The 25,054-nt window shown below is 40.5% G+C and overlaps 1 protein-coding gene across 1 annotated transcript in view; it reads right to left on the reverse strand.

The window, feature by feature from the left end:
* The window catches only part of fat3b (FAT atypical cadherin 3b), a 114,403-nt gene that overhangs the window by 88,698 nt on the left and 651 nt on the right, over positions 1–25,054 (reverse strand). The window contains exons 2-6 of the mRNA XM_074672594.1: positions 21,638–24,626; positions 21,405–21,539; positions 20,702–20,903; positions 13,085–13,203; positions 10,548–10,746 (exon numbers count right to left, since the gene is read on the reverse strand). Coding sequence (XP_074528695.1) covers positions 10,548–10,746; positions 13,085–13,203; positions 20,702–20,903; positions 21,405–21,539; positions 21,638–24,604 — 3,622 coding nt within the window. The 5' untranslated portion in view covers positions 24,605–24,626. The remainder of the gene's footprint in view (positions 1–10,547; positions 10,747–13,084; positions 13,204–20,701; positions 20,904–21,404; positions 21,540–21,637; positions 24,627–25,054) is intronic.

Below are 25,054 nucleotides of genomic sequence, written 5' to 3' on the forward strand. Positions count from 1 at the left end.
TTCACAAAAATGTTCAGTTTGATCGTCTTTCTTTTAGGAATAAACAGATACACGCACACACATTAAAACGTAGCCTGCAGCTTTGGAAAGGCACAATATCATTTGGCACATGTTCATGTGGTGCTGTAGAGTTGAGGGTCATTTAGTTGGCCAGCGTGCCACCAGGACAAGAGTGAAAGGAGCCAACGCTATTGATAACAGCGATGATCGAACCAGTTTATTCAGATGATGGTTCCAGGGTTTGGGGCTGCTCTGGAGATCACAAGCAGCAACAGCTCCATTTCCTCCCCCCCGATACCGCCTGTTCCCTCCTTTCATTTTCACTGTTTTCTTATTTTGTCACTTCTTCACAATTCGCTGTCATTTCGCAACTACAAAGATGCCCCACAGGCACACACACACACACGCACGCACACACTCTAACATTCCCAGGCACAGTTTGTCATCAATCAATAATTGGTTTAGACAGTAAAAAGTGTGAGAGTTAGACTAATCAAAAGTTTTTTGACGTTATTCTGGCTAGCAGGAAAACAAGAAAGAAGAAAACGCATTGATCCATAAGCTGATGCAGTCAGATATGACACCTTTACAAATCCAGTCAACTTTTGTTGTCAGGAAGAATCAAAGCATAATCATCACGATTCGTTTAAACTATTCAACATTTTACTAGAGTTCCCAAACGCAGTTAAAGTCACATCTGTCACAGCCTGGATTTGCTTCATCAACAAATACTTATTTATTAAAAAGAAAGCGCAAATAAAAAGCACTGAATCCCACTTTTAAGAAAGTCTATTTGCTGTGGCATTTGCTTATTTGTTTTTTCATTTGCTTTGAAGTTATCTACACAGAATGACAGCGTAATAGCATGCCTGTGCAAATAAAGACATCCTTACACACATGGGTCGGTGCACAAATGACCACAAACAGACAAACACATACAGTCTGATATTACCTCTGTGTGGAGTGTTGTGCAGAATGATTGATTGAGTCAGATGATGTGTTTGTTTCGGTGCAGTCAGGCGTCTCAGCAAAGTAGGATTATTGTGGGTACTTAAAATATTGGTGCTCAAGGATAGACCCACACCACGGTGGGCACACGCACACACACTCACACTCACACACGCTCGCACTTGCACATATCACAGTGTCACCTTGAGCTCGCTACGCTGGCTAACTTCAATTAAGCAAATTAGGAGTGAATGTAGAGCAGCGGTCACAAGCTGCAAGAGAGAGACTGGTGGGGGGAGTTTGAGGGGGCTTGTTCAGCAGAACAGAGTGCGAGGAACAACTCAGATAATAATCAATGATCTACACCTCACAGATAATCTGCAGCTGAACAATCTGTGGTTTTAATTGGGCATTAGAGGAAAAAATTAAATGTGCACTCACACCTCCGCATACGCAACATATGTCATGGTTCCATGATCTGTTATCAAACTTCAGGCTCCTGCTCTTTCATATAAAACAAGGGAATTACTTTGAAAGACCCTTTAAGTTGAGAAGGAAAGGGATCTCGAAACATCTGGCTTCATAGACTTTCTTAAAGCTGGTTCAAAAATAGTCTCAAAGTTAGCAGAAGCAATCAGAAACAAGTACATTCAACTGTGGCCTACATTAAAGGCCAAACAGAGCCGTCGTGACTCCATTATGTTACTGAGCATCAAGCATGCCGTAATGAGAGGCATTCAATCCAACACCCATGTCAACTCTTCTCTATTCTGGTTTCAACCCCAAAGGAAAAAGGCTTCACTTGCACACCCCGAGACAAACAGACAGCACTGTAAGATGTCACAGCACATTTACACACTTAGCGCTCATTCAAAGTTCTGCTTGAATACAGTTTGGGAATTGTTGCAGAACCTCAAACCCATCAAACTGACACTTCCAGAGTGAACCTGAAAAATGTATTACTTTGAACCCTCCCAAAAACCAAGTTTTGACAAACAATCCGAAACTTGAAGGCTGAGATTTGCCAGCAGCTCAGCTCTCAGTGTGGATGACAGCTGCCTTATGAAAGCAAATCAATAGGCTGGGTTTTGTTTATTCATTTATCGGATGAAGTTGGTCTAGCAGATGAAAAGTTTTGGACTTGGTAGACACTTCAGAGGGGTTCCTAGTGAATGCACCTCTCACTCATGCAAGTCTCATTATCAAAAGCATCAGACTGGCACTGTTAGTCATATTAATGTGGAGTTAGTGGAGGATAAATTTAAATGCACACTTTGTGATTGGACCGCCCTAGATTTTCAGACACTATTTTTGCTGCGATACCAGAACAGCTCCAAAAATGTCTGAATTACAGCTTCAGGTATTAGTCAGTGTACAAGTCAACACACCTATATGCCATCATAACAAAATGTGACTTCATTTCGATTTCATATTGTTATAAGATAGTAATAACATAGTAATAACAGGACTGGTAACAACCACAACATGAACCAGAAAGTGCACTAGACTTTTTAGTCGCCTGTCATTCTGACTGACAAGGTCATTAAAACCTGTCATGATCTACTTTTACCTGGCACTTCAATTTTTAAAATGATAATGACACATTCAGTAGCATTTAGTTTTCATTCATTGTAATTAATATTCAGTCCAAACAAGCTGAACATTTTTCAATCCTCCCTCCTCAGCCAGGAAGACTCCTGCTCCCACTGAACTCAGCACTCCCCCCTGACCTCATGCTGCTGCTTGCTTGCTCCAAAGTTGCCAAGAGCTGATTGCTTGTCTGTCCTTCATCTTCCCCCAGATCAGTTCCTCTTTTTTCACCTCTTTTATCAACATCATCATCATTATTGGGCATTTTGAAGAAACTTGGGACTCTTAGCTGCCGTGTCATTTTTTCCAAGTGAAGCCAACAAGATTATGCATCAAGAGCAAGGAGCAACATTTGTTTTAGAGCTACGAAGCCTAAGCAAAAGTGGTAAAAGTTGCAGTTAAATGAATACCGGCTTGAGGCTGCAGAGAGACTGAAACCACATACTCAGTTCAGCTGATTACATATATGTTTCCAATCAGCAAAAAACATAAAGGGTGTTCAATTTAAATTGCTCTCTGTCCTAACTGCTTTGTAATTCACCCCCAACCCAGCATCTCTTTTTACGCTGTGTCTGATTTGACCAGTGTCATATGTGGTGTCACAGGTGCCTGCTCTACTCTGTCTTTGCTGCTGCTCTCCCTGCCTTGGCTTTTGATGTACATAATATAATGAAAAATCAGGGTTGTCTCATACTGTTTTCCGCAAATTCCATCAAAGGAGCTGTGCTCTGCTTGTGGTAGCTTAGCACTTGTTTAAGGTGTCATGTCTCGTCAGTTATGTTAGGTCAGCACTTTTTACTTCACTTCCTGCCCTCATGTTTTCCTGCCTTTGTGATTGTGAGCCCCGCACTTCACTGTTTCTACCTGTGCCCCTTTAATTCTTGTATAAGAGTCTGTGTCTCCCTTTATCCTGTGCCAGATCGTCGTGTCATGTGTTGTCATGTGTTGTCATGTGCTGTCATGTGTAACCCCTTGTCCATGGGTTCTGTTATTTCAAGTTTGATTAGAGTTTTCTTCTCTAGATTGCTTTTCTTTTTCCAGCATTGCTGGGATTTTTTGTTTCCTTTTTTCTCAAGTTGCTCCAGTGTTGCTGTGATTTTGTGTTTTTTTCTTTGAGAGCATTTTATCATTAAAATACTTTGTTTTCTTCTTGAGTTGTTCATTTGGGTCCTTGTGTGCAGATCTGTCCTAAGGTGCTGAGCTTGTTACGAAGGGGCCGTTTACATGACAGCGGTTTTAGAGTGAATCACAAAAGTATTGTTACGTTTGGGCCTCATATTTAGATGGAAACTTTTGAAAACGGCCCTCAGAGTGGATTTTTTCTGAAAAAACACTGTCACTACTGTTGTCATGTAAACAGCAAGCCAACATTATCAGTGGAAACACTGACATCACACTTCGCTTTCTGCATTCTTTCAATCTTCACGGATTACCATGCTGACTGTCTTTCAACAAAATGTGTATAGTCACATACACACCAAGCCAAAAAAAAACAGCTTTTAAAGCAGAAATAAACCTATTTACAGCCTGGTTCAAAAAATGTCTCCTGTCTCAGTCGCTACTTTTACTATCCGCACACACTGCTGTACAGGGGGGGAATTTTTTTACTAAATTGTCAGCGCAGAGGATATTAAGCTTGCAAGCTTGCCCAATCAGAGGCACAGCTCAGGTCACATGACAACAGGTGCCCTATAGCTGTACACGAGCCCTTGCCACTTCCAATATGGCTGCGACTGCCAATGTGCTTCATTTTCCATTTCAGAAACAGATAGGTGACATCAGGGAGACTACATCCATGTTTTATACAGTCTATGCTCTGCACTTAGCATTCACCAACACAGCAAATGATCGGCCTAATTCTACTTCTGTGGAGATCTACTAAAAGCCGCTTCTGGACAAGACACTTATATCGCTGACTACAAGCCTGGCATGCTTACTACAATGTTTTCAGTCCCTCAGCTTTTCCATGTAAAGCACAATTTTTTTTTTACTGCGATTAAGCCTTTTCGGATGAAACACTTCCATGTAAACAGGCCTAAGCTGTGGTGCCTTAAGCCAGGCAACAAAGGTAACAACAGTATCACACCGATGCAGGGATAGCCATAGTAAAATCATAACTATTAATTGGTCTTTATTGTGCTAGATCCAGGGAGGAGGAGAGATTCAGAAGTGGTGCTCTTAACGAAACAAATAAATGTATTTACATATCATCAGCATGCAAATACAAGCTTTAGTATGCTGGTGGTAAAAGACCTGATATCTGAGAGAAAAGATACAATTTGCTCTGCACTGCACTGAAGTTTCATTGATTGCAGTTTGAACAAGGCAGTCATCAATATGAGTCCCCCTGTATACAATTAATGACTAGCACATAATAAAATACCGTGGCTCTTTGACAGAGACAGACAGCAGGGCTCAGATGGCTAACAAATCTCCCCTGTGGCGCACAAACACGCCACTCACTCACACATACATAAACACTAACACACACACACACACAAAGACAAACTGTTTCATGCAGATGTTGTGTCTGTCTCCTGGCTCACAGAGGCACACATGTGGACTCTGAGTCATGTGTGTTCATAAAGTGGAATCATCTTCATGGACCTAATGCAAGAGAGCTGTCCCCTCCAACAGACTGCTGTAACCAATTCATCAATCGATTGAACAGACACACTAACTCTCCTTCTCCCTCATGCACACACACAAGTTGGCTGAATTTACAGTGGGATTTTTTATTAATGGTTTTCACATCTGGTGAATGCATCAGCACAGACACAGGGATTGATTTAGACTCAGAGATATCTGATTCATATTTTATTCTCGAGGATGTTAAAGGTTCAGGAAAAAGTCATAGGGAGTCTGAGTCCAGTTAATGAGAGTATGAGAAACAGTATATCTCTGTGGGCTTGACATGAGTCTTTCCTGTCTGGTTTCTTGCACATTCTTAATATTAAGCAGTTTATTTTTGATATTCACACACTTTTCATGGAGGAATTCAAGGGAAATGCCCTCTACAAAGTGAACATGCAACAACACACCACAAGGGGAAATTCTTCCACCATACGCTACAAAAAACGAAAGGCTGAGTGTTGATGACAGCCTTTAAGTTTTTGATAACTACCCTGACGTGTCTTTAACTCAGAATAAAAATTCTTTTGTTGTTTACTGAAAGGCTCATAACTAAATCTAGGGCAGAGAAGGGAATAGACATCACAACTTTTTATCTCAGGATTTGAATAAAACATTTCACCTCTTCAATAATTCTTTAATGGAAGCTTCAAGGGAAGCTTGTACGGAAGATGCACAGGGACCTCCCTCAACTTCAAACACCACAACAAATAGAGACACACATCCGGATTGATTTTGAGTTTTCATGTTTGTATTGTGTACACATAAAAGCGAGTATCTTTTTAATTTCATGTTTACGTTTTGATGATAAAACAGGATGACTTAAACAACAGAAAAGACTTTACTATAAGAAGTAAAGGGCAGGGAGGTGCAGGCAGAGACTTGGCTTTTAGACAACATTTTAAAGAGGACGTCAGACATGACAATGTGGGATGCTATTTACTTCACAGGCTGCACATGTAAATATTTTTTTCTTGAGGTTTCTGTGAGTTCTTTAGTATTTCATGTGGGAATGCTTCAAAAAGGTTTTCAAGCACATGAATCTCACAGCTAAGTAGAAAAGGTATGTTATTGAAGAACCACTTTGAGACTTTGTAAATAATAAATGTGTACACCACGCACCTCAACAGGTAGGTTACACAACAATTATGTAACTATAAAGAAAGATGTGAATATCTTAGTAATATTAAGGCGCTGTGTGAAAACTTCAATCCACAAATAAAAATTCTGTTTGTACAATTTAAAGGGTAACTCCGACATTTTTTTTAAGTATGTCTAAAGGTCACATAAATTTCTTATATTTTACAAAAAGTCAAGTGGCTAAAGCGATGTCACTTGAAATTTGCGAGCTTAGAAACCCTCTGAAGCCCTCTCCTCAATTATTCCCAATGCTAGCATTTCAGTACAACACTGAAACAGACATGTCCTGCAGCATGAGAGCTGGCTCAGTGTGCTGCAGCTGCTGCTTCTACCACGGCCAGCCGCTGCTTTCCCTCACAGCTACTTCTGCCACCTGCAATTTGCTGCTGCAATCTTCAAAGTCCTTGACGCTATCTACAGGATAAACTGCAACAGACTTGTTCAGCATTCTCATCTAAAACTTTGCTAAAGTTGCCCCCCATGAAGAACCACATTAAATAGTGCCAACTTGAGCTACAAGGTGGTGCTGCTGGCATCGTGCTGGCATAAGTCACACATATGTCATGGGGAACCTGTTCACCAAGTGTTTTATTAATGCTGCAAGAAATTAGAATATAAATGGACTACAGTGAGGGAAGTATCCAAGGTTGACACCCATGACTGAAAGAGTAAGCTACGACAAACAAGATGAATGCTTGAACAGGTGAGCAAATCATCTGCTGCTCTTGTAGAAGAAGCTTTTCAGTTTAATATGAAGATAGTTGCACATCCCGTCTCAGATCAAGTTTGACAAAGCTATCTGATTTCAGTGTGTCACTATCAGACTGCTGCATTAGCAATTCATTTTCAATATTTTCTCCCAAACCAAAGGTCAAAGTGAGAAATCTTGGCATGAGCTGGAAAGAAGATAATGACAAAATATGTTTTAGCACTGAAGGCTCCAGCACCAAGCTAAGTTTTTTCTCTTCAGCTCACAGGATGTAACTGCTGACCTCACAAACTATGACCATTTTTGAGTATGTTCCTGTTTAAAGAAACACACTCTTCAATATGGATGAACTTCACTTTGTACTTCTTAAAGTATCCATCTGTCTGTCCGTTATCTAAAAGGCTTACTCCTCTTTATAGTCACAGTCGGCTGGGGCTGCTCGAAGTTGTCACTTGGGCAAGGTACACCCAAGACAGGTTACCAGTCTATCACAGGGCTGACGTAAGGGCAAACAAGCTGACACTCTAACACCTAAGGGCAATTTGGTCTCCATTTAAATTGGCAAGCACGTTGTTAGACTGTGGAAGGAAGCAAGGCCACCCAGGGTGAATCTAAAGGAAAAATGTGCCAGCTCCTTGAAGAAAGGCTCCAGCTGGGTTTTCAACCGTAAACTCTTTAGCTGTAAGGCATCTGTGGTGACCACTGCACCATCATGAAGCCACATATATAGTAGTAATAAGTATAGTATACTTTCAAAGGCATGTACACATGGGAGAAGGCTTCAAAGTATAATCACATGTGTTTCAAAACTTAAGTAGTGCAATTGTATGTTGGTTTTCTTGAAATTTCTGGAAGTATTAATCTGCACTCTCACATTTACTTGAGTAGTAATGTTAGTGTGAACACATATACATTTTTGTATTTATGTCATCGTCAACTTTTATTTTAAGTTCTGGGAGAAATCAAGTAGGGTGACCCTCACAAAACTGACAAAACAATATGAGTCCAAAAATTTTTTATGGCTACCACAGGAATGAGTAAAAGTGAAATGAACAATGAAATGTATCAACTCAAAATCGTTAAAAGGCCAAAAGAACTACTACAGTTAGCCAACAATTAAATCAAACATAATATTTGAATTCTAGTAATGGCAGTGAAGAATAATGTTTCTGAAGTGTCTATGAGATACAAAAAGTGCCTAAGTTCAGGTTGTGTTGCAAAATGCTTCAGGAATTCGCAGCACTGAAAGCTAGGCGCCACCCTGTTGGTTATGGCTGCCTTTTGCAGCAGCTCTCTCTTCTTTGTCTGTTTCTTGTGTTTTTTTCGTCTCTTTTTCATAATCTTTGTATTTGGAGTGGATCATTACTTTGTTTGACTCATTTGTTGGTCATGGACACCAAACTTTTTGTGGCTTTAGCACGTAACCATGGCTGCATTGTTTACGGGTGAACTCAGCTGTTAGCAGCCTGTAGCATGTCAATGCTAACTGGTGTAAGGCCTGATGTCTTTCCACAAGATGAGGAGAAGGAGGTGAGGACTACGTGCTGGTCCTCAGGTGTGAGCTATGCAGTGACGACATGGACCTGTCCTTCCATCCATTGTTATTGGGAACATAAGATCTATCTCCAATAGGATGGAAGAGCTAGCGGTGCTGACCCAGCAACAGAGGGAATACCAGAGGGCAGAGTAGCATCATGCTATTCACAGACATGGCTGATGTCGCTAACATCAGACACCAACGCCACATTGGAAGAGCTTCACCTGCTGTGAACAGACAAGATCTCAGAGACAGAGATGGAGCATGACTGAAGAAGCTCAGTCCTGGACCCTGTGGAGGTGGAGGCTGGCTGAACTGGGGAATGATGGACAAGCTGTCATCATCTATTTTCTTATGGACCTTTTTGCACTTTCTATACACTTTCTTACTTTTTTTTCTTGATCGCTGCTGTGACTTCAATTTTGTTGTACTTGTTACAATGACAATAAAGTTCTTTTCTATTTTATTGTATTCTATTCTATTCTATTCTGTTCTAAAGGCAGTTGTCCCAGGTCGGTCCTGGCATGAGGGACCAGGAGAACCAGTCTTTCACTAGAGCAGGTTGAAAATGAAGCAGGGTTTATATGTAGCAGAGAAATGATGTATGATGTTGGCTTTGGCCTGTAAGTGCTTTATAGATAAATAGGTACCAGTGGTTATTGAGTCTGTCAGTAAGAGAGGGCCACCCAACTTTATCAAATAAAATGCAATGATGAGTCATATAGCTATCACCAGTAATAAATCAAAGTGCTGAATGATAAACAGCATCCAAGGGTGGATGTGTGGTTGTCTGATAGCATAGCTTAAATATTAATGTTAGTGTGTGTAAAATTATGATTTGGGTATGTTGTGTATAGGTATGCATGTTTTTAAAAAGAATGTATGTTAGTGTGTACTTCTGCATGCTAGTATGAAAAGCTTTAATGGTTGTTCAAAAGCATCATTGAGCTCCCACATTGTACTTAAGCTGCCCAGACATACACCAACCAAGAGTTGAACACACAACCATCTTGTTGTAAGGTAGCAGCAATAACAGCCCCAGTAACAAGCCATTTTGCAGTGTTCATTAATTAAAGTTTTCAACTTCTTGTGAAATCAAAATTATGCTCAGTTGAGTAAGGTTGATTTTTATTCTGTTTAACTGTCTAAAAAAGTTATGAGAGTGCAATATCTAAAAATCAGCATAATGGTCTTTAAAATAAAAATTACCATAAGTCCCTGTCTTATCTTTTCAGCCAAACACAACAAGCAAAAGAGAATTATTAAACCACCCATGGAAGAATTAGATGTGAAGTTTTACATTCAAAGAAACACATTAAGGTAAAATAGGTCAGGACCAGAAGGATAAATTTGCAAATTTTCATCTTTTTGTTTAAGCCTTTTTCCCATTCTCAGGCTTTATTTTTTTTATTCCATATTTTCCTTACAGGCTCAAAAAGATAAAACACAACCACAGAATGCCTGTGCATTTTTTCAAAAGGTAAGTCTCTGTAAGACCCATTCTTGATCCCATAGGGCTCATAGTGAACCCAAAAGTCTGTTGTAAGCATGTTTTAAATAAAACATTCACAGTTGCAGATCTGAAGAATTTTCCTTAAACCCTTTTCCATCTTCACCCACACATAAGGCACATTTTAAAGTAAGACCACGCTCTTTTTCTAAAGATCATTAAAGAGCTTTCACCCATAAAGAAGACTGGAAGCAATAGATTGTCTGGTCAGCTCATCACTGTCCTAGATGTTTAATTGTGTGGTCAAGAGAGTCTTTTTCTGTCCATCATTAGGAAATCAAAGCCTTTCATTGAATGAGTGTGGCAAAAGAGGTGAATGATGAGTAGGGTGCAAACGTATAAAAACAAAAGCCTGCTGTACCCATTTGATATCTTTAAATACAAATTATTTAATGTGCCCCAAGAATTCAGCACAGTACTCCTGAGCAGGTGACTAGAATATTTCAGCTGCTTCTAACTGTGAGTCTGTCTGAGAGTCTTACCTGTTTTGGGGTTGATAGAGAAGAAATTCTGCGGGTTGCCAGCACTGATGCGATAACTCAGCCGGCTGGGCGTGGCGGTAAGGTCAGGGTCCTGCGCCTGGATACGGATGACTGACACATCCTTGGGAGAGTTCTCCATGACTACAGGGTGGTAGATGGGATCCGAGGTGAGGGGAGCATTGTCATTGACGTCTTCTACCTGAAAGGAAAAAGAAGAGAGTATAAGAGAAAAAAGCAGAGACCCAGGGGAGAAAATGAGTGAGAACAAAGATGGGAGGAATGAGAGAAATAAGCTTAACTGTCTTCTGAGTTCACTCTTATCTGGCAATTGCCATGTTAATAAAACTTAACCTTTTAAATTTTAATCGCTTTAATATCATATATTACTGTTGTGGGAAAGCTCCATCTGCAGATTACGGTGTCTTTTTTTTAATCATCGAGTCATGAAATGCAGCATATATTAGATCTTGGTTATAAATCACAAATTTTATTCACCAGAAATGTCATAGATGTCACACATTAAATGCAGTGTAGATTAATTTCTCTTCTTACAGCACAGATCTAGAATATTTATAGCAAACAGCGTTGATTGAGTGTTTGCTGGGAGGCATACAGAACCACAACGGTTCAGCCGCACGAGGAACACCTGTGCCTGATTAATCTCCCTATTTTTGTCTGTGATGAAGAGGCTGGGAGTAAAGCACCCGATCACATCCCCACACCTGGATATCCTTAAGCCAGAAAAGGCTGTTTGTTTTTTATACACTGCTGAACTCTCCCCCCAAAGGGTGAGCAGTGTTGTAGCAGTGATGTGTGCGCTCCAGTGTTTAGACAGTGGATTAGTTACTGCCAAACACAACAGAAACTGAAGCAGAGAATTCCCTCCAGTGCGTATCACTTGCTCACAGACAGAGCATTGCTACGGTTATCCGCAGCACTGAGCACCATTATTATTTCAGACAGTAACACAGTGATAGCTTAGTTTCATACAGTTATTTTGGATGTAAGACTAAAAGCATAAAAACCAGCCTGCAGTTAAGTGCTTGAAAAATGTACGAATGTGAGAATGAAAGCTACAGACAAAAAAGCAAAACTGAATGAAGTATCACTTTTGCATATAACATGACAAGACTTCACCAAACCTTAAGTTCAAAAAATGAGTGGCTATGTATATATAATCAGTCTTTCTATATAAATGTAAGTTCCACTTCTTCCATCTATATCTTAGTATCTACAGCAGATCAAGGACATATTTTTGGTAGCAATTTTCCTTAAAGTCTTAAAGGTCCCATATTATACAAAAATCACTTTATTAAGTCTTTTAGTGAAATTAATGGGTCTTTGGCTTTCCTCCCAGCCCACAAAATGTGATATTCAATAACAAAGCCTGTATTTAGTAGTGCTTGTGAATGTAAAATCCTGACCTGAAACGAGCTGTTTGGATTTGGGGGATTTGCCAACGTCAGCGATACCCTTTATTGACCAATCAGGAGCAAGTCTGACCTGATTGGTCCACTGGAGCAGATACCCCCGAAGCCCCTTCCTGCCCACTCCCCTCCCTGCTGCCATCACTACTCTGTTTTTGGCTGTAAACAGCCACAAAGTTCCATGCACAAGCTTCCCATCTCGGAAGAAGACAAGACTAAGTGGCTAGAGTTCATTTATGAGGAAATGTGCCAGCTACACTCAGTAAAACTGTGCATGTGTGTGCTAGTCACTTCACTTCTACTTTTCCAACTTTGGACAGTACAACAGAGGGCTAGAGAATAGACTGGTCCTGAATCCATGTGCATTACCAACCATCCGCCATCAAACCTCGGACCCTGGAAATGTGAGTATTTTAAATGCTGTGTGCTGTGGAGCAGATGTTAGAGCTTTTCCTCAGTTTCCCCCTGTCTCTGTGTTAGCTTTAGCATGCTAACTTTAGCTGTGGTTAGCCTGTTGTTTTAGCCTGTAATGTTACGGTCAACCAGCTTCGCTGTTTTCTAAACATTGTGCACTCAAAGCTCGTGGCACCGCTCTCAGTGACACGGGAGAGTGGGGCGGTATCAGCGGTGGCTCATTTACATATGAAGGTCACGCCCACTAAATCAGACCGTTCTGAACAGAGGGGCTATGAGAGCCTGGAAACAATGCTGCTGTGCTTGATTTATTGGCTTTTTGGACCAAAACATGTTACTACCATTTCAAGAAGATACCAATGATCCATATTAAACTGCAGGAAAAAGAGCATAATATGGGACCTTTAATTTCAGGAACTGTGTGACATATTGTACATTTGCAAAAAACATTACAACTAGTATTCCAAGTGAATAGGCTCAACAGACTTATAAAAAAGGAAGGCTTCTCACAGTATAAGAGTGACATTGATTTATTGTGATGAATTTAAGTTCCACTAATGAGTTTTTATTGAACTAGCACAACTCAAAGCATTTCATCTTTGTTCCTGTTTCTCAGTGCAAAAATCCAACCATTTTTCCTTTTGCTTCTTATGCATGCTCAGTACATCCTGGGTATGTGCTCCACAATATGAGTACCTGAATGAAGACTTCAACAGAGGCTGACAGGGGTGAGACCCCTCTGTCTGTGGCATAAACTGTGAGCCAATAGGAGTCTTTGGTCTCACAGTCCAGGATACCAGCAGTGTAAATCACCCCTGTGTAAGTAGAGGACAAAGATTAATGCAGTTGTTATCCAGGCTTGAGAATACATATATATTAGGTGCGTGTATGTGTGTGTGCTGAAGAGGCAGTGTGTGTCATCAGCTGAATACATCTCCAAAAGATCTCATAAAGGAAGTCTTTGAATACCAAGTTTCCAGAGGCAAAGACCCAAATTTGGAGCAAACTTTGTGTCCTGGATTCAGTGACATTCACAGGCATTAGTGGTGCCGCTGTAGTCACCTTCAATGTTTCAGCCCCTCTACAGCTAATCACAGCTGACCAAACTGCTCCCGCTGCAATTTGGTTGGTGCTAAACGTACCCTGAGCTGCCCTGCACCAATAAAGACGCAGACATAGACACTCAGACACTCACACACACTGACTGGCGGGTGTTTAGTGGCCCTAAGGAAGATGAGTAGCTGACAGCTTTGGTGACCTCTTGGGGGACAAAGAGAACACTCACAATGGATGACACACGTATCAGCCGTGAGGAGCCAGAAGAATGTCTGAAAAGTAAGAGTCATGCACAGATTGACGCTCTAGGATTTTTTGCTCATTTATATCATCTCTAATGTCTGCCAAGAGCACTGAAACACCACTGTGCAAGGTCATGGATGCTAGCTTTTATTATGATAATTGAGTAAGTGAGTAGAGCTGATTTAGTTGGAGCACTTTTCACAGAGTATGGGTACAAACTGCTTTGCAGTTGATAAAACAATAACACAAATAGAAAATAATGGGCATAAAAATGAAACAGTTATAGTGGTAATAGAAGAAGCTACAGGAAGAGAAAGAAGAATGCACAGTCAGCTTCTGATCATCTGTGTATCAGTATACTCTGGTCAGAGGAGCAAAGTGATCTGCTTGTGAAGTAGGGCTGCATCGAGAGTTCTGTATGAAAAAGCAAGATTCTTTAAATACAACAGTTTTGTCATGAAAGCCTTTTTAAGAAGGCTCTGAGGTGGCTTACAAAAGCATGTAGAAAGGGATTACAGTTGTCAAGCTGGGACATTGAGCATGAATGATAAGTCCTCAGTCCTCTTGTAAAACATCAAGTGAAGTATTTTCACTAAAACAAAAGAAACTAAAAGGGCAGCAATTTAATAATGACAGAGAAATTATCACAAGAATTATTGAGGTTTGACTTCTCAGCTGTGAATACAATCACAAGTAATGCCATTTTCTAATATAACAGTAGGATCTTAATCCTTTGAGTTTAAAAGTATACAGTCATTGCATTCACAAAGGTGTGATTGAAAAAACTGTTTTCACTGTCATAAGTGTTATAATGTGACTGAATATCATGAGCATAAGAGGTATTTGTGGCATATTGAAACTTGCTGAAAATTTAACAAAAAGTAAGAAGAAATACCAGAGGACCCATGACAGACCCCTGGGCTACACCACAGGAAAGACTATCCGTCTCATACAGTATATCAAGTTGTGTGGTTTCTCCCATTAACTCTATTGAAATATGTGCCACAAGTGTTCACTGTGAAACTGAAATATTACAGGCCAAAATCTTTGCCACCTTCATGCTAACCGATAGAAAATAGGTCAAATTAAAAAACTCGAGTAAATGTCAAAAAAAGAAAAGGAAAAGAGAAGGAAAAGAAAAGAAAAGAAACAACACCTTACAAAAAGCTCTTCTCATGCTGATTCATGATCAGTGTTATTTTACAAGTTTAGTTTTCATGAGGTACTTGATTTTAAAAAGAGGACTGAGTGCAAGACTGATTGACAAATGTGGCGTCCTGCAGCGCTCTGTACTGAATAAGCAGAGCAAAGAAAGGACCGTGAGAGTGAATGAAAACTAATGAGTGTCATGTTGGTTAATGAAAACTAACCAACACGAGAGTCAGTGAACTTTCCACAGCCATAAGTGTCAGCTTCAAACTTACAGTAGTCTGTGCAGCTGTGAACTGTACCCACCTGGCGGATCTTTGACATTTTATAGATAAGTTCAAAGCACGTTCTGATTAGTGGAGGAGGTTAGTTTCCCACTAGCCAGATTGCGTCTCTGTATGCCTTTACTCCACCAGCTCAATATCTCAGAGCTTTATTTCAGAATAGTAGGAATATGGAGGCAGGGTGTCCATATTAATTTACAGTCAGTGGTTTCTACCAAGAGCAAATAAGACCAGTCAGCTAGCTGAAAATAGACTGAACTCGTCAAAAGGGCAGGGTAAACAGTGGGTGCATTCCTGCTGTGTGCGTACAGAGTTTGATCTCACTCTTTCTTTTTCAGATCATAACCCTTCAAATAACGATGAGTCTGTTACTTTATTTTGTTTTTAAAAGCACTGAATTACAGTCAACACCAAGCTGCATGCTTGTTAGCACTCGCAGCATCTGCATGCATCTGCGCTCCAGTAAAAAGAGTCTGACAGAGCCAAGATTAGATATAAGATATACGGTCCTTTTATGTTCTATCAAAACCTTCTGTCTGACTTCCTTATTTTAAGACTGGCTGATGTTTCTGAGTTTAGTGAGAGCACTCTCTCCTGTATGGATTTTATGACAATTAAAGACTGACTATGGGTTGGCATTACCATGAGAATTAGTACTGTAAGAGAAGCAGAAGTGGTATTAGTTGTCTGAAGGGCCCAGCATCAAGGCTGAATATAAATCAATGAAAAAAAAACATCATATGTTTGTTTGTTGTTTTTAACATGACCATTCTGTTGTCAAGGCAATATTGCAGTAGTTTCACAAACATCAAAGTAGTAGGGTAATGGATATCAGGGTCTGCTACACACAACAAGCAAGAGCCTCAACATAGAAAGATAGAAGTGAATCTTAAACTGCCTTTCCAGCCATGTAGTGAAAGGAGACTGAAAGGGATTCCTTAAATCTAACCAAAACAAATGCCACTGATGTTTGTGACCTCAAAGAGGTAAGGAGAGCTAAGACAGCCTAGACTCCAGACCCCTGGGATAAGCATGCTTAATGTTAATCTTGCTTGTTTTCCTACCACCAGATCCAGTTTTTGGATTGATATTGTTAAGTCATTTTGCTAAGTAAGAAACCTCTGGCCAGAGAATTTCACCAAAAGTCAATTTTTAAATCAGTAAACAATCTAGACTTGGATTATTCTTTTTGGAAAAGGCAAAACCTTCATTCTTGTTCAACTTTTCTAGTGAGAAATGTACTTAACCCAGTATAATGCACTATATGTCTGCAGTTAGCCTGCCTTAAAACCCCACATGCAGGCGTTAGAGTCTTACAGAAGAATACAAATCAGTGACTTGAGGTGTGGCTGTGTGGCCTTTTATAACGCTCTCTAGTCAATCTCGCAGCACTTTTTTCAGCCACCCGGCGAAGGTGTTACCTTATCGGCAAGAAGTGTGTGTACATGTCAGATTATGACTAAGCAGCTGCCCAGGGCGTGCACAATGCATAGTAAAAGTGTTTGCTGAAACACATCCTTGCTCTGTCGTCCTTGGCCATGTCCTTTTCAAACCACATCTCATCTCTGTCAGAGAGCTCAACGGAGAGAGACGAGGAAAAACAGAGCTGGCTGTTTCAAAAGCTCTTTGAACTCTAAGACCGACAGGCACTATTCAGTGGGTTCAATATAAATCTGACTTGACAGCATCCATTCTCACCATAAATAACACACTTCAAAGAAGAGACAAAAAATTTGAAGGGTCATGGAATATTTTCTAATTTAGAAGTTCGCAGTGTGCTCGAGTTTACATCTATCTGTCATGTCATTTCAGTTTCTCCTGTCTTGAGAAACAGGTTTTTGGGGTTCCACTATTAAATCAATGCTGCCACTAGCAATAATAAATCTCAAGACTGATGGGAAAATACTGTATGTGTTTGTCTACACTCAAGAAAAAATTGAATACCACTGTGTGTGGCAGAATAAAACAGAATAAAAAAGTTCAGAAAATACACCCCTTTAATTTTTTAACAAATGCAGAATAAATTACCTTTTTTAAGTGTGTTTGCCCAAAATAAGACTGCTCTATCTTGACTGTGACAAATCCAGGGACTCACAAATGCACTAATAGAGGAGCGGTGGCTTCTGACAGCTACCCAATGAGAAATTGCAGGGCTTGCTTTCACTTGAACCGATGACAAGAATACCAATTTTTGTTCAAAGTACAGCAGAGGTAAGAATTTAAGCCAGAGAAGATCCTAGGTCTCTTTTTTTCCGATAGATAACCCTTTTATTTTCCATCCATATTAGAGTGAGTCATCTTAAACATTTTGGTATCAAAAGTCAGGGTGGTGGGGGCATTCATAAGCAGGTGAAAAGAGTATGGGTGTGTAGTGAGAAACACGAGATGCATCACAATGTCAATTTACAAAGCAGAGTTGTGTGTGAATGTGTGTCTGGGCAGGTTTTTAGGGGCACAGGGTTTTAAAAAATAGTTTTCTCTCAGTTTTTCTCATTCTCTCTGTCTCTTCTACTCTTCTTCACTGTCTGTCACAGTCAATCTTCACATACTGACTTTTGGCACTAAGAGCTACAGATTGACAAGCAGTCAAAGCAGAGCCACTCATCGTGGCGTCTAAATGCATGGTGGGAGGACAGGGCTTCTCTGTCCATGCCTGACAAAACTGACTTCAGTGATACAAAATCAAAAAATTAAGCTCTTTATGTAGTTAAGTATGCCTAGATGTGCTCACTGTATCTTCTAACTCACTGTAATCAAAAAGACACTGGTCATGAGACCATTCACAACATATTACCATGGAAACACAACAGAAGCATGACTTTTACAAACTTCTTCAAGAAAATTAACGGTAAGGCTCAAGAAATCTGTATTTTCTTCTGACACTTGATTTTTTTTTATACTCAAGACTCCCCTGCATCCTCTTACTTCCTCTCTACGCTTCACATTCACTCCCCTCTCACTTCACTTTCTGCTCTAACAAGCACCCTGATTTCCCCTGGAAAATCTGCACTCAATAAGCGTTCTCACTGGCTGTGATGCTCCGTGCTAGAGCTTTAACACTGAAGACTGTAGGGATCTGTCTAAGTTCTGTAACACTGTTTTATCTATCAGTACAGTAGATTCAAAGTGCAAACACTGTGTAATTATGTGTACATAGCTCTATACATAAAGAGATACAGACACAGAGAGAGGGTGAGTGTCATTCCCTCCATTTGTTCATCAGTTTCTCTCTCAACCATGGTCAATACTAATTAGCCTAGTTAAAGGTCAGCACAAGCCTCCAGTGCGAGTCATGTACAGTCGAGACTGGTGTGCCAAAAAGTAAGGAGAGAAGCCCTAACAGGAGCACTGTTATTTGTTTTTGCAAAAAATAAAGTTTTCATTAACAACCTGCAAAATTATTCACCACAACTTACTTTTTTCCTCACATATTTCTGAAATGATGATTGATTATACTAGTCGCTGAACTATAGATTGCTGCTCTAATTATAAAACTAGCTTGTGGGGAAAAATAAATATTTAATTGCTTTGCTGTTTGATTGAAAAGACGCTGGTGGGATTTATATTTTGACCGTTTCAAGAGTGAGGAGAGAATGAAATGATTAAAAATGTGTTAGACCTGTGAAAGTTTAATCTGTTTGAGAGGTTTAAAACAAACAAGCAGGAGACTTGTAATGTTTACCAATACATTTATAAGTTTGTCCCATTAAGTTTCTGTAAGACAGTTCACCTGGTTAGTATATGAAGAGAACTTCAGAAAGATAAGTGATACTCAGGGAACTGCTTACTTTTCAACAGTAAAATAGTGATTTCCATTCTAAGACTCTCAAAATCCCATCAAATCTCACCTTTGAAACACAGGACCTGTCAGCGCTAACACTTCACTGCATCGGGGGTGATTATGAACTGTTACTTACTATGGAGGACAGCATCACGCAGAGAAGAGGGGATGAGAGGATGAGAGACTGATTGCACAGTTAGAAGTTTGACTGTTTCAGCACCATGGAGAGAGGCACAAAGAGAGCTTGGGTTTTAAGGTTTCAGCACCAGGGAGAGTGACAGAGACCGCAACGATATGTGATGGGGCGCAAATTTTTTCATTTACGACTTTTCTCTCTCAGGAAAATTTGTGTTTGCAACCTTTGTTTAGTTGTATTTATAGTGTAGATGGGAGATTGGAAACAAGCCTCTATATTTGTGCTCCAAGGTGTCCTTTATTTCCGACTGAAATGATTAAATATCAGGGCCATTTCCTAAATTTTATGTAAGTAAGGCTAGTAAGTAATTTGTGGCTGTTTGCAATGTCACAAGAGCTTTCTGTCTCCATCACGCCTGTCCTTGTCTCCACACATATGATCCATACTTAAGTCTTCCATACTTTGTACTTGGTTGTATGTTACATAACATTAGCTTGAAAGCACTACCCCCCAAGTCATATTTCAAAGTTTTCAAAAAAGAAGAAAAAATATATATTATATTTTTTCTATCTGTTTATATAATTAAGTTTTCACTATCTATACTACTATTTTTAATTATTTTATTTTATTCAAATTTCTTTTACTTAAACAATTATGCTATTAGGCTAAAGATATGCAACATAAATGATACAGTATTTAGTTAAGGGACCATTCTTTATTGTTAAATTACATGTTACCTTTGATGCATTTAACAACATATAACACAAATATGTACTGGCATATTTCCACATGGTGACTTCTATCTTTGAGTAAACACTTCTTTCACTGTCTGCTTGTTTAAATGTGACTGTGTTTTTTACATTTTCAAAATACATTTTAAATTAATAATGAATGAATCATCTGACAAATAAAAGATAGATGATACATATATGTATATAGACTAATAAAAGACATTATGCACAGTCATAATCTTTATTTTATTCTATACATAAGCCAATGTGAACCTAAGTGAACTGTCCTATTTTTGTGCTTGGTTTGTTTTATCTCTGGGTGAGTAACTCTTTGTGAGTACAACATGTTAGAGTTGGACACTGCAGGACAGTCTGAGACAACTGTGTGCTTTTTATTTTGGGTCCGGTCTTCTTGAATAAGTCACTGTGATTCACTCCTCTTGGAAAGGATGGTGGTGCTGTGCAGGAGTGCCTTGATCAATGTTCGCTGCACAGCACTGGATCAGTTGTAGTGAGTGGCCCGAGGCCCAGCCAGTGTAGCTGCCATGCTGCCCTCATTACAGTAATGATGTCCCAGTACACAGCTCCCACGTGAGGCCCCATCAAACTCTGACTCTGACTGTACATCATACTCTCTTCACCCCTCCTCTGCTTAAACACGCATACATTTTCAATAAAACAAAAATGATGTGGAATCATGAAGCTCTCTGTGAATCACTTCTAATGCAAAGCCACAACGCAGAGAAGCAAGAAATAATAAAACAAAGCTGAAAATGCATAACAGTCACTCAGAAACTGCTCACAAATTGTAGCCCTTCCTTTCATATGTGATTGTAAGCTATGCAGGGGTATGTTAGTATTCAACACATGGAACTGTTCGTCAGGGCATTCTCAATTGACAAAAATAGACTAAAAATTGATCTTGTGTCAAACCTGTGTCTTCATCAATGGTGAACGTGCCCAGTCCGCTGCCTCCTCTGATAGAGTACCTCAGCACACCATCTCGCCCCTTGTCATCGTCCTTTGCGTTGACTGTCAGGACGCTTGTGCCTGCACGAGAGTTCTCCTTCACTGAGCCTCTTATTGCAAAGTCGGGGAAGTAGGGTGCATACAAATTCTCATTGACATCCACCACCTGAAAACACGCAATGATTCATCTTAATTTCGTTCTGAAGTTGTAATAGTCAGGGCAGATGTGTGTATCATAAAACAGCATTATAGTGAGTAAACAATACAATAACACCCATGACTTCAATTAAGACTCTAATTACAACAAAGCAAGTGACGTGATTATCTCACTTTAAATATTTTGTGCAAAAAAATATTCACATAGTGAATGCACTGCCTACCAAACTGTACTAATGATTTAATCTGTTTACTTGGTCTGTATTGCAAAGCATCTCAGTCACATTTCATGATTGCGATTTGGCATAGGGAGTCTAAGTATACCACTCTTATCTTAAGCTGTTACAAAGCTACCTCTATCTCTACAGTAAGAATGAGAAGGCATAGAAAAGAAAAGAAAGCAAAGAAAACACAAACAAAAAACTTTCAGTTTTTATGCTCATCGATGACTGATCCTAGGATTGTATCTGGTTAAGAAATCTGCGTGTGAGGGTGTTTCTGTTTTACACACCTCCACCTCCACAAAAGTCTGACTGATGAGGCTGGGCACTCCCCTGTCTTCAGCGAGCATTGTCAGGTTGAAAAACTGTTGTTTTTCGTAGTCCAGCTCCTTCCTTATCCTCAGCACTCCACTCGCGGAATCGACCTGGACAAAGCATTACAGCCCCATACATCATAAAGTGTCAATAAAGAGAGGATTGGAGTTTGCAACAGAATCTCGATGGAAACAGTCACATCACATACCTCAAAAGTGCCGTTGAAGTCGTTGATCAAGGAGTATCGAACCTGTCCTCCAGGGCCAATGTCTGGGTCTTGAGCCTGCACCCATGTAATCACAGCCCCTGGCGGGAGGTCCTCAAGCACCCGGGCACTATAACTGCTAGGGATGAAAGCTGGGGCACAATCATTGACATCCTCCACGATTATCGTCAGGGTAGCCACTGACGACCTTCTAGTGCCTCGTTCAGCCTTGTCTCTCACTTCAATCTTCAGTATGAACATTGAGAAGGTTTCTCTGTCCAAGTGGCTTGCAATAAATACACTCCCTGTTTCACTGTCAATGCCAAACTGGGGGACATTGGTCAGCAAAACATAGGAGAGCTGACCGTTTTGACCGATATCTCTGTCAAACGCATTGATGGTTATAACTTCCATACCGATGGCTGAGTTTTCCAAAACAAGAGCAGAGGGGTTGTCGTCATAAAACTGAGGGTCATTATCATTTGCGTCCTCGATAATCACAGTCAGTAGTCTCCAGTTGGACATCTGAGGAACGCCCTGATCGTAGATGGTGATATTAAGGAAGTAACGATCCACTTGTTCACGGTCTAGTGGCTGTAATACAGTAATCAGCCCATTCTCCATGTTGATATTGAAGCAGTTGCCTTTGTTACCGTCAGATATGGAAAAGAGGACACGGCCGTTGAAACCTGTGTCACTATCTCTGGCTCTCACCTGAAATACACTGGCACCAGCAGGGAGGTCTTCTCTCACTAAAATACTGGTGGGTAAGGCCTCAAACTGTGGGGCCTGTTTGTTTACAGAGAAAATGTCTGTAAATCTCTCATCAGTTCTTGGTCTTGACATTGCAGACACTTTTGAGAGCATTTTTTCAGCCAGAAGCTGAGCAACTCTTGTCTCCCTGCAGTTGAACCCCTTGGATGGCATCCTACCTCTCACCACAGAAACGTTCACAAATGTTGGATCAGAGAACATCTCTCCATCTGTTGCAACTATTTTCAAGTTGAATACCCCACTTTTTAAACTATCCACTGCTAAAGATCTTTTCAACGACAAAGCCCCAGAGTCTGGGTTCAACTCAAAATAATCCAACTCATTCCCAGACAGAAACTTATACTTCACCATTCCCAGCTCATCCATGTCAACAGCTGACAGGGTGACAATTGTCTCCCTGATTGGGAAATCCCTGCTTATCATCCCCCTGCAGGATATCCTCTCAAATAGAGGTTGGTTGTCATTTATATTAATCAGACGGATGGTGATGTTAACCTCACTCTCCCTTCTATAGGGCGAACCCCAATCAGATGCCCGTACAGCAAAAGTATAGATGTCCTCCGATGACTCAAAGTCTAGCTCTCTTGTTATCCTCACCTCCCCTGTGTCCTGGTCTATGCTAAATGGAAGAAATTGTTCTCCGCTTATTGTTAGGGTAACATATCCATTCTCCCCTTTGTCATCATCCACCGCAGACACTACAAGAACAACAGTCCCCACAGGTAAGCTTTCGTTGACTGCAACATCGTAGAAGGGCCTATTGAACACTGGAGAGTTATCATTAGCATCCTCTATGGTGATCTGGATCCTCGCTTGCTTCTGACTATAAATATCAACCACCTCCATCTCCATGAAATCCTGTGATATCCTTGTCAGCTGCCTCGTGGTCATGATAACTCCAGTCAAAGGGTTTATATCAAAGTACATTGGATCTGAGAGGATGCTGAAGCTGTAATTGACACTCAGAGGAGCTGGGGAGATTTTCACCACCTCTACAATGGTGCCCGGGGGGGCTATTTCACTCAGCTTGACTACATAAACATCTTTCTCAAAATTCGCCAACACTGGCTCTGGCTTTGTAGCTAACAACTGTACAACTTGTGTATTAGAGAACTTAGGAGGTGTACCCCTGTCTTTGGCCTGCAAAGTTAAGTTGCATCCATAAGGAAGTAAATCCCAGTCCACTATTTCTGATGATTTAACCCTGTATTCATTCCCGACAGGAGATCTGTCAACCACAAACTGTTCCAAGGGGTCACCCTCAATGATGGACACCCACTCTATATCCCCTGATATCCCATCATCCTTATCCTCCACTGTCACTATGGCATAGATTGGGTCCTTGTCCAGCCATGATGGAACAACAGAAACTGCACTGATAACAGGAGCAAATTCATTCACCTGGCCCACAGTTAGGACCAACTTGGCAGTGCTGCTGATGCCAATATTCCCATAGAGCTTCATCCCTCTGTCGACCACCTGCACTTCCAGCTCAAACTTGCTTTGTTTGTCCATTCTGGGCTGACCTGTCAGGGTTATAATTCCACTGGTTGGGTGAACAGCAAAGAGCTCAACTCTGTTCTTAAAGAAGTAGTAGAACTCTCCATTAGAGCCCATGTCAGCATCTGTGGCTGTTACACGCCCTATGCTGGCACCCAAGGGGGCACTTTCAGGAACAACAAAGGAATATGAAGTTGGGGAAAAGAGTGGTCGGAGATCATTGGTGTCCAAGACCTTGATATAAACAGTCGCTAAGGCCTCCAGGCCTCCCTGGGCAGATGCCTTTACAGTCACCGTGTAATTGTCCTGTACTTCTCGATTCAAAATGGCCCCACTGCCCCCATTAGTTCTTATACGAAGGAAACAAAAATCTCCCATAACAAATGCCTCAGCCTGGAAGATTGCCTCATTGTCCCCAGAGTCAATGGAGTATTTAATGTCTAAAGATCGCGGCGGCCCAAGAAATATGCCCATTTTGATCAGGCTTCTAACATAGGTTCTTGCAGCAGAGTTCTCAAATATTGTAGCGTTATAGGCAGGCTGGGTGAAGAGAAGCAGTCCTTGTCCTGCCCTCACTTCTGGCAAGAACTGGCCATGGCTTGAAGGGAAATAGAGGAGGAAGAAAAGGCAAATAGAACAGAAAAGAGGAGAGAGGTGTGGTAGAGAAAGCATATTTCCCCACCGTTTTGGCTTCATTGCTATTCCATCACCGGTCACCCTATGTATGGGAGAAAAACAAGGAAAAACATCCATTTTCAGTGGAAGAGATACATACATGCACTGCATGCTCCATCATTAAACTTAAAACTGTCAAAGTTTCACAGATCCTCTAGGTTATAATAGCATATTCAATGTTTAGCTCAAACAGGTTGCATTAAACACTGATCATTGCTCATACTTGAGTAGAACAAGACAACCTTTTGAAATGTACCACATCAAAGCACACCGCAATCTCACGCTCTCAGGGGAAAAACATGTGATTTAGTGTATTAACTGACTGAAAAATAAATTTTGGCACAATGTTTGTTTGTTTTTTCATTTCTCCTCATAAGGAAAACTAACTATGAATAATGATACAATAGGCTAAAATGTAATTGTACACAATTTTCTTAACTGACAACTCACTTTTAAAAACAGTTTCAGATA

Source organism: Halichoeres trimaculatus, unplaced genomic scaffold (genome assembly GCF_033239565.1).
Source record: "Halichoeres trimaculatus isolate MK-OKI-2021-1 unplaced genomic scaffold, fHalTri1.1 fHalTri1_scaffold_6, whole genome shotgun sequence".
In the NCBI taxonomy this organism is placed as follows: Eukaryota; Metazoa; Chordata; class Actinopteri; order Labriformes; family Labridae; genus Halichoeres; species Halichoeres trimaculatus.